This window comes from Lissotriton helveticus, chromosome 2_1, assembly GCF_964261635.1.
Source record: "Lissotriton helveticus chromosome 2_1, aLisHel1.1, whole genome shotgun sequence".
Lineage (NCBI taxonomy): Eukaryota > Metazoa > Chordata > Amphibia > Caudata > Salamandridae > Lissotriton > Lissotriton helveticus.
In genome coordinates this window covers 1,459,757,614-1,459,774,277 of record NC_136059.1, presented here as the reverse complement: position 1 = coordinate 1,459,774,277, position 16,664 = coordinate 1,459,757,614, and the positions used below count along the sequence as shown (strand labels likewise).

The 16,664-nt window shown below is 42.6% G+C and overlaps 1 protein-coding gene across 1 annotated transcript in view; it reads right to left on the bottom strand.

Moving 5' to 3' along the window:
- Positions 1 to 1,019: 1,019 nt before the first annotated feature.
- LOC144820269 (uncharacterized) overlaps positions 1,020 to 16,664 on the bottom strand; it is a 938,422-nt gene continuing 922,777 nt past the window's right edge. Inside the window, exons 5-6 of the mRNA XM_078677858.1 lie at positions 2,009 to 2,150; positions 1,020 to 1,094 (exon numbers count right to left, since the gene is read on the bottom strand). Of these exons, the coding sequence (XP_078533984.1) occupies positions 1,020 to 1,094; positions 2,009 to 2,150 (217 nt within the window). The remainder of the gene's footprint in view (positions 1,095 to 2,008; positions 2,151 to 16,664) is intronic.

Below are 16,664 nucleotides of genomic sequence, written 5' to 3'. Positions count from 1 at the left end.
TTACATTTGTAATTATCTGAATATAAAAAATGGCATTCTGCAATCTCTGTATAAAAACCCATCTCTTATTTATAATCTTCGACTTGAGATGCAAGCAGTCACCAATTATAAAGAAAAGACGTCAGAACTCAACTGTAATAACTTCTTACAGTTGAGTTCTTATGTCACAATGCCTGCTGCCAGGGAAAGGCAGGTCTGGCCATTTAATTAAAGCAGCTGTTAAAGGCACAAAAGGAAGTGTGGCTTATCTTTCTTTCTGCTCTTATCTAGCTTTACAGTGACAACCAAAAAGGAGATATTCATGAAAACGTTAATTTTTTTGCAACTTAGGAAATTACAGAAAAGGTAAAATGTGTATGCATGCTGCTACAAGTTTTAACCCCTTCCATGCGTCGGGCGGTCCCTGGCCGTCCGACGTCACAGTGGGCGTGTGCAGAGAATGGCAAGACCGCGCCCACTCAATAAATCACCAGCACTGCGGCGGAATTCGCATCGCGGACAAGGTGTTAAGCTACTGTACCTTTTTTCTTTGAAACTCATCTGTATTAAACTGATTATAATATATTTTTATAACAAATATCTAACAGGTTTTTGATGTATTTTATTTTGCACTAGAGGTTCTACATGTTTACTTCATGTTTGCTATAATGCTCTCTCTTTTATATGAAGGAGCTACATACAAGCCCATTGTGAAGTAGGTGCGTCAAGTTTTATAAGGGAAAAGTGAATTACCGGCGGCGCAAGGTGTTTGTAAATAAGCCCCTAAGGTTTTAAGTGGTTGGTAGGAAAGGTGAGGATGTGACCCTATATTATGAGGGATAAAGTACCCCCTGTCATACATAATGGATGTTGCAAGTCACTCCGAAGTTTCACAATCTTATGAAGGAACATGCCTGATGACTTTGTTCCACTGTATGGGTATGGACCTCCTCTGTGACTTGCAATATTCTCATAATGCATTGCGGGGGGTACTTTTCACCAATGTATATTAGGCGACTTCTGATGCAGCCAGGCACCTATTATAAAGAAATGATATCACAACTCACCTGTAATAAACTATTACAGTTGAGTTCTGATGTCATAAGGCTTGCTGCCTGAAATTTAAAGCAAAGGCAAATAGGTCACGGAGCAAAATTAAAGCAGCATTTTAACCCCTTCGCTGCGGCGGCAATTCCGCCGCAGCGCTAGGGGGGCGGAGCGGCTCCGTTATGAGCATGGGAGGGGTTAAAGAACAAAAGCAAATTGGTACTTTTCATTTTTCTGCTGTTCTTCTAACTGAATCGTGATAGGCAGAAAGGAGATATTTGTGGATAGCTGTTTATTTTTTACACTTTTTTGTAGTTATAGAAAAGGCAGAATTTTTATTCATGTTTGTAAACATTCCAAGTTACAGTACCCTTTCTTTAAAAAAAACTGACTTGTATTAAACTGACTCTGATAGCTTTTTCCACAAATATACTCACAGCTTTTGATGTGATAAATTTAGCACCAGAAATTATATTTTCATTTTTCATGTTTGCAAACATGCTCTCACTTTCATATGATGAAAGAGATACACATCAAGGAATTAATTGGTTTGTGGGAAAGTTGATGGTATTACCATGTATTATAAGGAATAACATACTACCGGCTGTCCATGATAAGAATATCGAAAGTCAACTTGGAGTTTCATTAGCTATATGGTCATTGAACACTTTGTTGACTTGCAGTACTTTTATAATGTACACCCAGATTATTTTATGCTATATAGAAAATATCATTTGATAAAGTCTAAATAATGCACTATTTTATAAAACGTTCTGTATGGCTAAATGTTAGATCCATGGCTATGTTATTCAGCCATAAATTCACTAGCACACCCTTCTGACAACTCAGACAGCAATATCATTTCACATTATTATATACAAACATGTTGTTCTTTTGTTTGGTCATTCAATTAAATACTCATGACAACCTCAAGACATACACAAGCTGTTTTAAAGAAAAAAAATCCGCTTGTCTCTCTTACTGAAGAAGTTCTTCTTCGAATACTAGGTTCAAAGACTTCATCTTCTAATTCAGATCCAGACGGTTCATCACCTAATAGTACTGACTTATCCATAATATTTGCTGCACATCTGCTCCTTCGACAGATTGGTGATGGAGCGAGGCTGAAAAACAAAATTTTGTATACCCCTCATGAAGTCACTTACTCATAACAATAACATAAATTAATCATGTGGTTTTAGAAAACTAATCAACGTAGAATAAAATGCACATACACAAGTACACGCGGGAAACTAATTTGCCTATGTTGAAACCATAATCGACTAATTAAGTGATCTTGTCATGTCCTAAATTAATCAAGCAGCTATAAACTAACCAAAAGAGGCATAAATGTGCCTTTTGTTTATGTATTTGTGGCAAAAACATGAAGACAGGTGAGAATATCACACATATATGTGGCTTTATTTGCTAGGTAATACCTAATAGGGATACCTTAGTAAGGGGGAGGTAAACAGAAGGGTTATAATTCAATAATTAACATTTAATTGTGTTTGTTTCTGTAATAGTTCCGGTTTTGGCCGATGAGGCCTAAAACAAAATGGATGTTTTTGAGACTCCAAGGTTAAAGTGCAGTACGCATGCGCCGGAATGAAAGAAATTGTAGTCAAGCTCGAGATGCCTGTGCCTGTACTGGATGGGTCAAGGACAGCGTGCCCTGAAAACCTGACTGACTGCCAACAAAATGAACACGCATATTGAAAATCGTGTGAACACAAAACAGAGTATATCAATTTAAAGGACATGGACAAAGTAGACTTTACCAGAACAATGGCAAAATTCATTGCGCTGACTTTGCAGAAGTGTAATAATAAGATGCTCAGGTTATGCTCATCCACCCCTTGGACTGACCAATCAGAACTGTTGAAGACCCCAAATGTTTCAGAAATTAGATAGTTTAGTTAGAGAAAAGGGTATAAAAGAACGAGGCCAGAATTAAGAAAAAACTTTCTTCTTCGATTTCCATCTGTGTATCCTGGCATGCTGCCAGAATGCTGAATTTTCCTGGAGCGTAAGAACTTTGAATTCTTTTGAAATTTGACTTTATTTGCGTGAGTACAGAGTCTTTAGATGAGGCTAATAGCTAGGGAGAATAAGGAGATGAACTTTGGGAACCATTATGTCTTTTGCTAATATTTATGTTCTATAATCTCAATAATAATGTGCTTATTTCTGAGCTTTGAATTAAATTAAATATAAATGTATGAGTTAAATTCTATCTTTCCTTTAAATCTATTTGCAATAAACGAATTTAGAAGTGAATAAATACAGGTCATGCTAGGAGATTTTCTTTAAATAGATAAATGTAGAATTAAGCTGGTCTTGTTCATCTTTAGCCTAATTTTTTACTAGCAGATCCATTGACAAATAATGGTGGTGTGTCTGAATAAAATGTCTCATTGATAAAACCATGGTAAACAAGTTAAACTGCAAATGTATATATTATAAATAGTTAGTTTGATTTAGATACTCCGCTATGACACAGCAGCTTTTCTTTTGAGACATACCAATCCATGAAGTAGAGAGAAAGTGTGTAAGAGTGATTTGCAGTGTTATGGGCCCCACTGATGAATAAATGTGTGATTTGAAACTTCAGGGAAAGGTAATGAGGTTCTAGAAATTATTTCCAGAGTAGCGCTGCAACAGTATTATAACTTGGTAGCAGAGCATTGTTTGCTATAGAATTAGCTAGGATAATGTATAGAGCGACATATATAGGATTTGATGTACAGAATTATGACTAACTTCTTTCGAGTTCTTATTACGTTACATGTAGTCCTGAAAAGGCTTCTGGAAAGTGTGGGAAGCTAGTTACTCTGTCTGCAGGCAGAGGAAGTGTGACAAGTGAAGTCGCACATCACATAGTCTGTTTCAAAGTAGTGGTATCGTCGTATATCACAAGTTTAGGGACCTTTACGAGTGAAAGGGTGAATGTATAGCGAGGGCAACCTATAAAATCTTGGGCTTAAGCACAGGAATCATTGTGTATTCTGACTTAAAACTTATCCCTGAGAAAGTAATAGAGTTTAACCTAAGTTTGAAAGAAGGGTAAGGTAGAAGGAAGTGCTACTTTATCCGCGAGAGTCTAAAATTCTGTGGTAGAGAAGAGTTAAGTGCTGTCTACTGGAAATAAAGAATACTTGTGTGATTAAGTAAACTATCACTTTGGTTTAGCGAAACAGACGAATGGACTTGTTTTATGTAGTTACTAACCGATTCAGTTGTATAAAAGTGTAAATACGGCTTTCTTGAAAATCTTTGTAAAGGAGGGGTTAGTCAGCGCTGCAGAAGCCGGAGCACTGCTGACGTCAAAAGTGTTGCGCAGGGATTGGTCCTCATGACCAAGACAAAGTAAGAGCTGATTGGTGCATCAGTAAAGCAGCGAAACTATTGGTTAAGCACTAAGACAACGCATCTTGTTCTAATTGGTGCGATAGTGTGAACCGCGCTGTGATAGGCTGGTGTTGCGAAGCAGTATACGGAAGAGTGCGCAATCTTTTGAAAGACAGGAAATTATCAGAGAAATGGAGTTTTATTATGGAGAAGAAAATGAGAAACCTTCATTGTTTAAGAGATTGAAAAATGTATTCAAGAAAGACAAGGCGATAGTAACAAGAGACGGAAAATTATTACCTCCGCCAAAAACGCCTGCTTCTTATATGATGACGAAATTTGGCTATCATACATGTATTTGGTTAGAGAATTGGGCAAGATATACCAAGATTGATGGTGCACTAGCATTTCCAGAAGTAGGATCTTTTCATTTGGGAGTTTTGCGAAATTTGAGAGAAAAGATGATGAAGCTTGAACTGAGACCTAGACCAACTCAATTTGAAGCACTAGCTGAGTGGGAAGATGAGATGCATGAGCTAGAACGAGAAAGGCTGGAAAATCATCGAGGAACAAGCGGTAGAACACGTGGATTATAGGGAGAGACGCATGAAAGTAGAATGCGAAGATGGAGAAATGCTGACATGCGTGATGGAATTTATCCGGTTAGATTGGCAGACAAAATAGAAGGGCGAAAATGTACAGAAAAAAGGAATAATGTGGAGACAGTAAGGAAAAATTATGGAAAAATTATTCAGAGAATACGGTGCGGGAGGAGATATTAAATAGGAGACTACCCCCTTATCAACCGGGTTCTATATGGACCACTTCAAATGCTCCACCAATAGAGGATAGATTTACTGAAACCCCGAAATGATTTTCAAATTTTAGAGGCCTTCCAGAAAGGGTAGAAATGAGATATGATTCAAATACTCCAATGGTAGAAACTAGATTTACTGGTAGTCCTACACAAAATGATGAAATCAGGAAGAGTATAGCAAGAGTAGAGAGGCAAGCTGATGAAAAACCAAGTACTTCTGAATATATACGTTCTACAAATGAATTAACCGAAAAGATACAGGAGCTTACAAAAATATAGAAGCTGTATTAGTCCCAGTAACAATAGGTCCTGTAATTCCAGTATTTGAAAATCAGAAAATAAAAAAAACCAACTTTTACGATTCCTTTAAACCAGAGTTTACAAAAAGTAAGAGAAAAGATTTATCCGGATTTGACTGAAATTAAGCGAACAAATAACATAACACCGCCCGACTTGACTTTTAATCAAAGCTTAGAAAGAAATATAGAGAAAATAGATTTAACAAAAAACCCCACTAGGAGCATCGGAACAGGAATTGAGTGATTGGCTTAAAACTTTGAAAGTAAAGGATCATGAACCTAAAGTATTAGATGTGGCTAGATTAAAAATTGACATGGAAGAATTCATAATTGGGAGGACAATTGGAACAGATAGACTAAAAACATACCAAGATGATGAATTAATGTTCATGTGCAAAAGTATTATTTGGAAAGCGAAATTCATACATGACAAGTTGGAAGGATTAGCTAGTGATTTAGATGTGGATTTTTTTACAAAGAATAAAACACTACAAAAATCCTATAGAGTAGACAGACAACTGAATATCCTTGAGACAGAGTGACAGGTGCTCCTTCACCTGAAGAGATGAATGAATATGAACAAATAATAGTGTTTTTGAAGAATAAAATTCCACCAAGAGAGACAGAGTGGGTAAAGATTGACAGCACTTTACAAGAACCAAAATAATCTGTACATTCATTTTATGAGAGACTGTTGTTAGTGTTTAAGCAATACAGTGGATATGAAGAGTTGAGTGAAAAAGATATGAGTCATTTTGTGTATAGATTTGTGTTTGTATTAAGGAGATAGGAGACATGATTAAGCATAATTTAATGGGATGACAGTCATCCTCAGTTGATGAGGTACTGAGACATGCAAAATACTGTAGTGATGAAATTGAAGCTAAGCAGAAAAAGCTCAAAGAGAAAGCAATGTGGGCACAAGTGAAGGTAGCAGAACATCAAGTGTCACACTTGGAAAATAAAAATGCTGATGGAAGTCAGGGAAAATTGAAAGGGAATTTCAATAAATCTAAATTAGTAGGGAACATAGATGAGCTTAAGAAAAAGTACCCTTGTCACAATTGCGGCAGGATAGGGCATTGGAAGAAAGAGTGTAAATGTCCACCAAGAGTTAATCCCGAAAATACATAATTGAATCCACAGGTGCAGAATGAGGTAATTCAACAACCACCGCAACAGCAACAGGTAGTTACCCAGCAAAGTCAGGCGCCACAACTGCCACTACCACACAGTGTAAATCTACAGAGATACAGTGCAGAGACAGGATTCAGCGGAGGCGAGCACGTAAACCGATTGTCCAGAGTGAATGTGAGTCCTCAGTATTGGTTACAAGAGAAAGGTGGGAGTGAGTCGGATGACAGCTTCGACGGTGCCTGAGAGAGGAAGAAGAGTGTGTGCTTGGAACCACACTTGAGGTAGATCAGTCTGGTCCGTTTGTGAATGGAAAAGTGAATGATGTAAAAGGAACTTTCCTAGGGACACTGGTGCTACCGTTCTACTGTTAGATCAGTGGAAGCTCAAAATCTTCCTCTCTCGGGAGAAAAGATTCAGGTTGTAGGTGTAGCTAATAGACAAATTCAAACCTCCTAAACGAAACCTGTTGAATTAGAAATCGGAAATTTCAAAGACATGCATCGATTTGTGGTGTGTGAAAGTAGTCCCGTAAGTCTGTTAGGCAGAGACATTTTATGCAAGATGAACTGTGCCATATATTGTTCACCAGATGGCATAGAGCTCCGAACCCCAGATGAAGATAGCCTGTATAAAATGACCATGTCAATGATAGAGTCAGAAAAGCGTGAATTATTTCCTGTGTTTGATCGAGAAAAGATACCTGCTGAACTAAAAGAAACAGTAAAAGAACAAGTGTGGGATTTTACAGGAGAAGACATTGGATTAATGAAAGATGTAGATCCTGTGAAAGTGTCTGTAAAAGAAAGAGTGAGTTTCCCAAACATCCCCCAATATAAAATGACAGCAGAGGTAATTGAAGGAATAACGTGAGTAATAAACAAAATTATTGAACAAGGCATTTTGAGAGAAATAGAAAGCAGTCCTTGTAATTCACCGATAATGGGATTGAAAAAGCCAAATGGAACATTTAGGATTGCACAAAACCTTAGAAAGATTAATAAAATCGTTGCCCCATGTTGTCCGATTGTACCAAATACACCAGTAATTTTATATATAATTCCACATGATGCAGAATGATATACTGTGATTGACCTGTGCAATGCATTTTTTACGGTTCCATTACAACCAAAAAGCCTACCAATATTTGCGTTCAGGTTCGGAGACCGCATTTTGGCATGGTGCCGAATTCCTCTGGGGTATACTGAGAGTCCCTCCATTTTTAACCAATTGCAGAAGACATCGTTAGAAAGTTTGAGCATGCCTGGAGAATCGGTATTAGTTCAGTATATTGATGACCTACTAGTGGCATCAAAGACAAAGGATGAATGCATATCAGATACTGTTGCATTGTTTTTTTTAATTTCTATTTTGCATTTTTTTTATATTTCTTTTTATTAACAGCAGGCATTTCAATCAGTGTACAGTACAGAGAGTGAACCTTTCCACAATCGTTACATCATGTCAACAATACATTTGGGGATATAAGAAGAAAGGAGGGGGGGTCGTAAACCTTTACATACACGAGTTACGGGGATGCGAGTATATCTGGTATTAAATTAACTGGAGGCACACAGATCTCACCACTGTACCGATTCCATTGGCCCCAGACAGTTTCCCATTTGCGAGGTCTACCTCTGGCCAGATAAACAGTTTTCTCCCGAAACATGCACCAGTCCATACTTTCTTTCCAGTCCTCTAGCTTAGGTGGTGTCTTGGATGGTATACAACGGTAACCACGCAGTTTTTTACAACGCGGTACCGTTACCACGCTACTTTTACCACGCAAGTCGATACAACGACTTGCGCTGGGGGGCGCTCCAGGATAGTAAATAGATTAATTTACTATCCAACTCCTTTCCCTAGAGTCCACGGGGACTGGAGTTGGAATAGTAAATTAAAAAATGTACTATCCAGCGCCCCTCCACGCAAGTCGTTGTAACGACTTGCGTGGTAAAAGTAGCGTTGTAACGGTACGCGTTGTAAAAGTACGCGTGGTACCGTCATTTATCCGTCTTGGATCCCCACTGCTGTGCTATATTTCTTTTCGCTATCATAGGCCCTAGAGTAGCCCACCTCGTATGTGCTGTATTCAAATCTGTAGGTTCCCAAATGTTAAGGAGGCATCTCCTAGCCTCCGGTGACACTGTTACTCCGAATACCACTTGCATAACCTCGTGTATCGCACCCCAATAACCCACCACATAAGGACATTCCCAGAGGGTGTGGAGGAACGTGCCCACCTGACCACAGCCTCATCTGCACAAATCATCTTCGATAGCCCCATCCGGGTCAAGCGCGGGCCTGTGACATACACCCGATGTAGTATTTTCAACTGGACTAACCGCAATCGTGCCGGGATCGCAACCTCCCTCGGGGAGGACACAGCCGATTGCCAGTTCTCGTCGTCTAGTTCAACACCATCCCTCATCCATTTATCTCTCAACTCTGACAATAATTCTGCTCTATGGTTGATCAACTTCCTATAAATGAGGGAAATAGTTTTCTCCGGCAAATGACCATCCAATATTCTATCTTCCAAAGGTGAGGCCTCAGAAATGTCCTTCCCTACCGTGATCACCGACCTCAACGCATGTCGGACCAGCGCATAGCGGAAGTATTCCGCCCCATTCAACTCAAACTCAGTTTGCAGTTCAGTGAACGTCTTTATCCTATCCTTGACCCAGACATCACCAAGCCTAGCGATTCCTATCAAATTCCACTTATCGAAACCTTTCGTGTTCCAAAGTTTACCCAGCTTTTCCGAGCCAAATAATGGAGTGGCCAGCGTGATGCGGCCCCTCCATCCCAAAGAGTTAGTGGCGTCATGCCATATCCTGACTGCCAGATTAGTGGGTCTTGTCAAACTTTTCCTCGCCGATTTAGTATATAGGGCTCTATTATAGTTACCACCTGGGAGTATCCACCTATCCATTGCGTACCCCGGGTCTGAACCAGGCCCATATGTGCCTTGGTTTATGGCCGCCAATTGAGAATCCCAATAGTATCGTCTGATGTCCGGAGGGCGATACCACCATCATACCATGATAACGTCAACTTGGCCAGAGCGATACGTGGTCTACCCTCCCATAATAGTCTACGCTGCACTCCCTCCACCTCTCGGAAATACCTGTCTGGAACTATATCTAACGTATTTTGAAGGTCCTAGAGAAAGCGAGGTAGGGACATCATCTTAAAGAGTGTGGCCCTCCCCAAAAGGGAAAGAGGCAACTTCCTTCAATTGTCTACATCACTTTTTAGTCTAGCCAAAGGGGGAAGAAGGTTGCTTTCATACCGAATTTTAGGATCGAGTGAGATAAAAATCCCCAGGTATTTAAACCCATCAGTTGCCACTTGTATCGGGCAATTTTGTGGGGGAATCGGGGTATCGAGGTATCACCACTTAGAACATACATATAAGATTTCCCCCAGTTTATAGTGAGCCCCGAATTTCTACACTAGGAGGCCAAAACATCACAGACGACTATTAGGGACTTTCTGGGTCATGTCAAATAAAGTAAAATATCATCCGCATACAGGGAGATCCGGTCTTCCACCCGAGGGGACCACCGTATACCTCGAATAGAACGCTCCCATCTAATCCAGGCTGCCAACGGTTCAAGTGCAAGTGAAAACAACAAGGGGGAGAGTGGGCATCCCTGTCGGGTGCCTCTTCCCAAACCAAATGCCACCGAGACTCGATTATTGACCACCACTTGGCTCAGTATATAATAGTCTGACCCAGGCAATAAATTCCGGTCCAAATCCAAATTTAGCCAAGACCGCCCATAGATAGGGCCATTCTATAGTATCAAAGGCCATTGTTGCGTCCAGCGATGCTACTATCGCTTGTTCTCCCAAAGTATGGGCCCTGGCCAAAACTCTGAGTAACCTGTGAAGGTTCAACGCCGTGTTTCTGTGGGGAATAAAACCAGATTGATCGGCATGTATCAACCCAGTAATAACCTTGACAAGTCTATTAGACAACACTTTTGCAAGAATCTTAGGTTCTGCATTTAATAAAGAAATGGGCCTATAAGAGGCACACTTGGCCCTTGATTTACCTTCCTTGTGGATAACAACTATAGTGGCCACTCTTTGGTCATAAGGCAAACTTCCTTCCTCCCGAGCTGCTAAAAACATATCCCTAGGATAGGGCGCAATCCTATCGGGTCTGAGTTTACACAATTCAATTGGGAGACCATTAGGGCCCAATGCCTTACCCGAATTAAAGGCGCGTATTGCCAGGGCCACTTCATCCGCAGTGAGGGCACTGTCCATAAAGTCACGGTCTCCCTCAGTTAGGCCGAGGAGTTGTGTATCTCGCAACAACATGCGGGAGTCTTCTTCTGGTCGTCCCGCAACCGGAGTGTATACTGTACGAAAATAATCTGCAAAATTGTCTACTATACTCTGGGGATCTGTTATTTTTACGCCCTCTGATGTCTCCAGTTCCGGAACCACCCGATCAGCCATGTCTTTTTTATCCAGCCATACAATAAGCTTCCCGGCCTTATCTCCAACATCGTATATCCGGCCCTGCTGCTCTCTACCTAAGGCTCTAGCACTATCTGTGACCAGTGCTTTATATTCAAGTTGCTTAAGATGCAGAACATGCAGTTTGTCCCTGGTCACCTCTTGTTCTAAGTCCGCCTCTATCCTAGTAATTTCAGATTCTATGTTAACCACTTCTTCACCCCGATCCTTCTTCGCCCCTGTAATCAGTGACAGAGCCTGACCCCTTATGACTACTTTAAAGGCCTCCCACAGCGAAAGGGGAGATGTTACTGATCCTTCATTCTCTTGAAAATAGTGCTCCAACGCCTTTAGCAACTCCTTACGAATTTTAGGATTACGTATATACCAGGGATTGATGGGAGCTATACTGCCACTTGAGTCCGACGTAATGTCAAACCTGACCCAGATCGGTGAATGATCTGAGATGCCCCTAGCCCGGTGTGTAGCCTCGGTAATATAGTGTGCCTGTGCAGCCGGTATTAAACAGTAAACTATACGTGAGAGACTACCATGTGCCCCAGAGTGAAAGGTGAATTGTCGCTGGTCCGGATGAAGCAACCTCCAACTATCAGTCAGACCCAATGTATTAATAAACTCAGAAAGCCATAGTTGTGCTCGTCCCGTGCCCCCGGGGGGGTGTCTGTCCATCATGCCTGGGACCACCGCGTTAAAGTCACCTCCCAACATCAGAAGGCTACTCGGGAAGTCCAGTAGGGCTTTCCCTAAATCCAGAAACGTGGATGCTTGCATTCCTGGAGGAACGTACACTGACATCATGGACAGGATATGCCCCTCCCAACGGCCCGATATTCCCACGTACCTGCCCCTGTCGTCTACAACCACTGTATCAATTACCATCGGAAACATTTTCTTAACCATAATCCCCACCCCTCTGGACCCCGAGGTGAATCCTGCATGTGCAGCCAATCGGTACCCCTTTCTGTGCATAGCCCTACATGCGTTACCCACTAAATGCGTCTCCTGCAATAGAACAACATCCAGAGCATGACCTCGAAGATACTGAAGGACCACACCACGCTTAATTTTGTCCCCCAACCCATTAACATTACAGCTTAATACTGTCGGACCTCTACCCTCCATCTCGAAACATGAGGTGGGTCAATCCTCTCTCCAGTTCCTGCACCCAGTACATGCCACAATTCTGAATGATGCCTTGAAACATAATGCTTACAACATACAAAAAGAAGAAGAAAGAAATAAGTCCCCCCCAAAACAAACCCCGCTCACCACCCCCCACCCTGCACCCCTGCTCACGGTATCTATCCGTCCCAACTAGCAGTGTGCCTGTCACCCCATCATCTATCTACTAAACTATCGAAGAGTAACTGTGAGGAGGAGAATAGCTCCCATTGTCCTGCTCAGCCCCAGCCACGATATCAGGCTCATCTAAGCTATACAGTCAATCAACCATTTACCACACTGATCTACATGCACCCCACCCCAACCCCTGCCGACCACACCTGCAATGCCAGCAGTTCTTATTCTGTTTCTTGAATGCCCTCCTCATCAACTCCGCTCCGTCTCTGTCGCTCCTCTCAAGGATGAATCGTGTCCAACCAGTTTCGCTGCAACTTCGGGAATGTCAAAGAAAAAGGCCCTCCCCTCGTGTTCAATTCGCAGCTTGGCAGGATAAAGCATTGCATATTTTAATCCCTTGTCTCGAAGTCTCCACTTAATGCCCATAAAGGTCTGCCTTTGTTTTTGCACTGCTTGCATGAAGTCCGGGAAAAAACTGAGCGCAGAGTTTTCATACTGAAGTGGACCTCCATTTCTGGAGGCCTGCAGGATAGCGTCTCTGTCCCTAAAGTTAAGCACCCTCGCGATCATTGGCCGGGGAGGGGCTCCCGTGCGTGGTCTCCCACCAGGAACTCCGTGCGCCCTTTCTACTGTAAAAATGTTTCCAAGTCCTCGAGGCTTCAAATGGTTTAGAATGATATCTTCAACAAAGAGATCAGCAGACTGTCCTTCAGCCTTTTCCGGCACACCAATAATACGTACGTTGTTTCTACGAGCCCTCCCTTCGTATTCGTCCAACTTACGACTCGCAATATCACTGGCAGTTTTGAGATCACAAACTTCTCCCAGTAACAATGCCACATCATCTGTAAGACTAGCTGTTTTAATGTCCAGGGATTTCACTTTTTCAATGGTTTTAGTGAGGTCCGCACGGAGTAAATTAACTTCTATCGTTACCGTGTCCAATTTATGATCCAAGGACTCCATCTTCTTTCCTAGCGACGTACGTACCCCCTCGATTGCCGCCATTACATCCTGCAGCGTAGGTTCTACCGTGGTGGACAACGTTTCCAGCGCCCACCTCCTGAGACTTCCCAGTTCCAGACGGCGAGCCCCTTGGCTGCGTATAGCGATCCAACTTGTTGGTTTGTGTGAACCTAGAGCCCCGGGGCGCCTTCGACTGCTGCTTATCCGTCTCAAGCTTTGACGCCATGTTGTGACCCCTAAAGAGCTGTCCAAGCCTCTGCAGCGCTCCCACCACCGAAGATTATATACCGGAACTAGACGCAAAGTATTCGCGCCGGCGCGGGTGATACGATGAGTCGGCCAAATCCTGGGGGGTTTTATGCTCAGTTCCAACTATAGTCCAATACCCTGCAAATCCAAGAACCAGGAGGCCCTCACCGGCACCGGTACAGTCTTTAAGGGCGCTAATGTTGGCCAGGCAGGCGAAGGAAGTATGTTACAGAAGTGCGCCGTGCTACCGACATCCACCCAGGGTTCATCACCTGTGTATCCAGTATGCCCCACCAGGGTTTGTCGCATTACTAGATATAGGCCTCCTCCAACTCCCGGGGTCCAGTGCAACAATCACCCTAATAAACTTCAATGGGGGGAGAGGGCGACAATGGTCTGTTCGGGGGGGGCAATATTTTATCAGTTCCGCGGTGGACGCAAATGTTAGTAATGTACAAATGTTGCAGGGACCCAGGCCAAGCTTCTCAGGCCTCAATGCACCGTAGGGGGAGACGATCCAGTCAACGGCGAACTTTGTCTCCCCTAGCCACCATCCCGGCAACAATCACAAGTAGGAAGGGGGGGCGCTCCACTCAACCAAGGTGCGCCGCTGCCCTCGACCCTCCACAGCCCTGTACTCGTTCACCACACACTCCGGGGATGATTCGCGGCTCTCCCCACAGTCCAGGGGGAGGGGGGGGAAGGCGTCCTGAGCAAGGTATAAAGCGCCACACTGCGCCGGGCGATCGATGGCCCCTCCTCCACTCCCCACACACCTCTGATGGTGGCCGCTGCAGTAATTGATCCGTGGGAGGCTCACATGGAATTGCCACAACTTGTTCGGGCCGAGCCGGAGTCTTTCTAAATCTGCCCCGCTGTTGACGCACTGCAGCCGGGGCACTGCTGCAACTCAAGTCCCCGGCTTCTGGAGTCCAAGGCCGCAACTTTCAGAAGCCTCTCCCGTCTGTGCCTGACGTCCGATCAGAGCGCCGATTGCAGCTCCCTTCACTGCTTCAGTTCCCTCATCAGCGCTCCTAACTTGCGCTCAGGATATGTGACAGGGTGAGATCCGGGGCGGCGGGGGTCTCGGGAGCCCAAAACTCACGCGGCCATTTTGGTCGCAGTCGTAGCTCCTCCACTGTTGCATTGTTGAACCATCTGGCAGAAGGAGGACATAAAGTGTCTCCATCGAAATTATAATTTTGTCAGAAAGAAGTGCAATACTTAGGTCATAAGATTGCTAAAGGCACTAGACTAGTCACCGCAGAGAGAATCAAAATGATACAAGGAATGCAACCACCAAAAACACAAAGACAAGTGAGAATGTTTCTAGGAATGGTGGGTTTCTGTAGGCAGTGGATCAGTGGATTCTCACTAATAGCAAAACCTTTGCAGAGACTAACAAAAGCAGATATCAAAGACCCTATTGTATTGAATAAAACTGAAATGGAAGTATTTGAACAGCTAAAAACAAGTCTCTGTGAAGCTCCAGCTTTGGGAATGCCTGACTATAAAAAAGAGTTTGAGCTGTATTGCAGTGAACGAGAAGGGTGTGAATTGTCAGTGTTAATTCAAAGACATGGAAAACTAAGGAAACCAATTGCATATTTCTCAGCTGTTTTGGATCCAGTTGCAAAAGCCTTGCCAGGTTGTTTAAAAGCAGTAGCAGCTACAAGTGTGAGTTTGGAACAGAGTGAAGGAATATTGATGGAATTTCCTGTGAGGGTGTATGTACCTCATTCTGTAGAGATTCTGCTCCCTAGAACAAAAACCCAATACCTTACAAAAAACAGAATGACAAAATAAGAGAAAAAAATTCTAGGTGCAGACAATGTAACAATTTCACGTTGTGTCAACATCAACCCATCCACATTGTTGCCTGATGCTATGGAAGCTGAAGTAAGAAATTATGTTGATCACAAATGTTTGAATGTTCTTGAGTATTGTACCAAGCCAAGACCTGACATTAGAGATGAGCCATTGCCTGAATCTGACTATGTGATGTTTGTTGATGGGTCATGCCTAAGAACAGAGGAGGGTGCTTTGAGTGCTGCATATTCTGTATGTACAGTAGCAGATGTCCTGGAAGCATCTTGTCTGAAAGGAATTCGTTCTGCTCAAATAGCAGAATTGATTGCTTTGATTCAAGCATGTGAATTAGGAAAAGAGATAAGAGTTACCATAGTGACTGACAGTCAATATGGATTTGGGGTTGTCCATGACTACGGGCAATTGTGGTCTCAAAGAAGTTATTTAACTTCTTCAGGATTCCCCATCAGAAATGCTGAATTTGTGAAAATTTTGATTGATGCTATTCAATTGCCTGATAAGAATGCAGTAGTGAAATGTGATGCACATCAAAAGGGAGATGACTATATTACCAGAGGCAACCAGTGCATTGATTCCATTGCAAAATATTGTGCCAGAAACCTTGCATCCATAAATCGGGACAGAAAAGAAGAAAATGTTTCAAGTCCTTTAATGCTAACCACAGTAGTTGAGACTTGGCAAGAAGTGAGACAGATGCAGGAAGAAGCTAGTGAAGAGGAGAAAAACATTTGGCTAAAAGCAATGTAGACAAAGGGAGGAAGATGAAATCTGGGTTTACAAAGATGAAAGACCAGCAATGTCTGATAACATGATTTCAAACATGGCACGAATGTACCATGGTCAAGCTCATGTTGGGAGGGACGCTATGATTAGATTATTCAGACAAACATGGTATAATCCTAATTTCAGGATGATTGTGGAAAGCTTGTGCCAGAGGTGCCTGGTGTGCCAACAGTTTATTCTAGGGAGAAAACCAATTGTGAGCTTTGGAACCATAGTACGGGAGGGAGGTCCATTCACAAGAATGCAGTTGGATTTCATCAAACTGCCACCCTGTAACAGACTCAGATATGTGCTGGTAATCATCTGTTTGTTCTCTCGGTATATAGAAGCTTTCCCCACCAGGAGGAATGATGGAATAACTGTTGCAAAATTGCTTTTACGTGAAATCATACCAAGTTATGGTTTTCCATTAA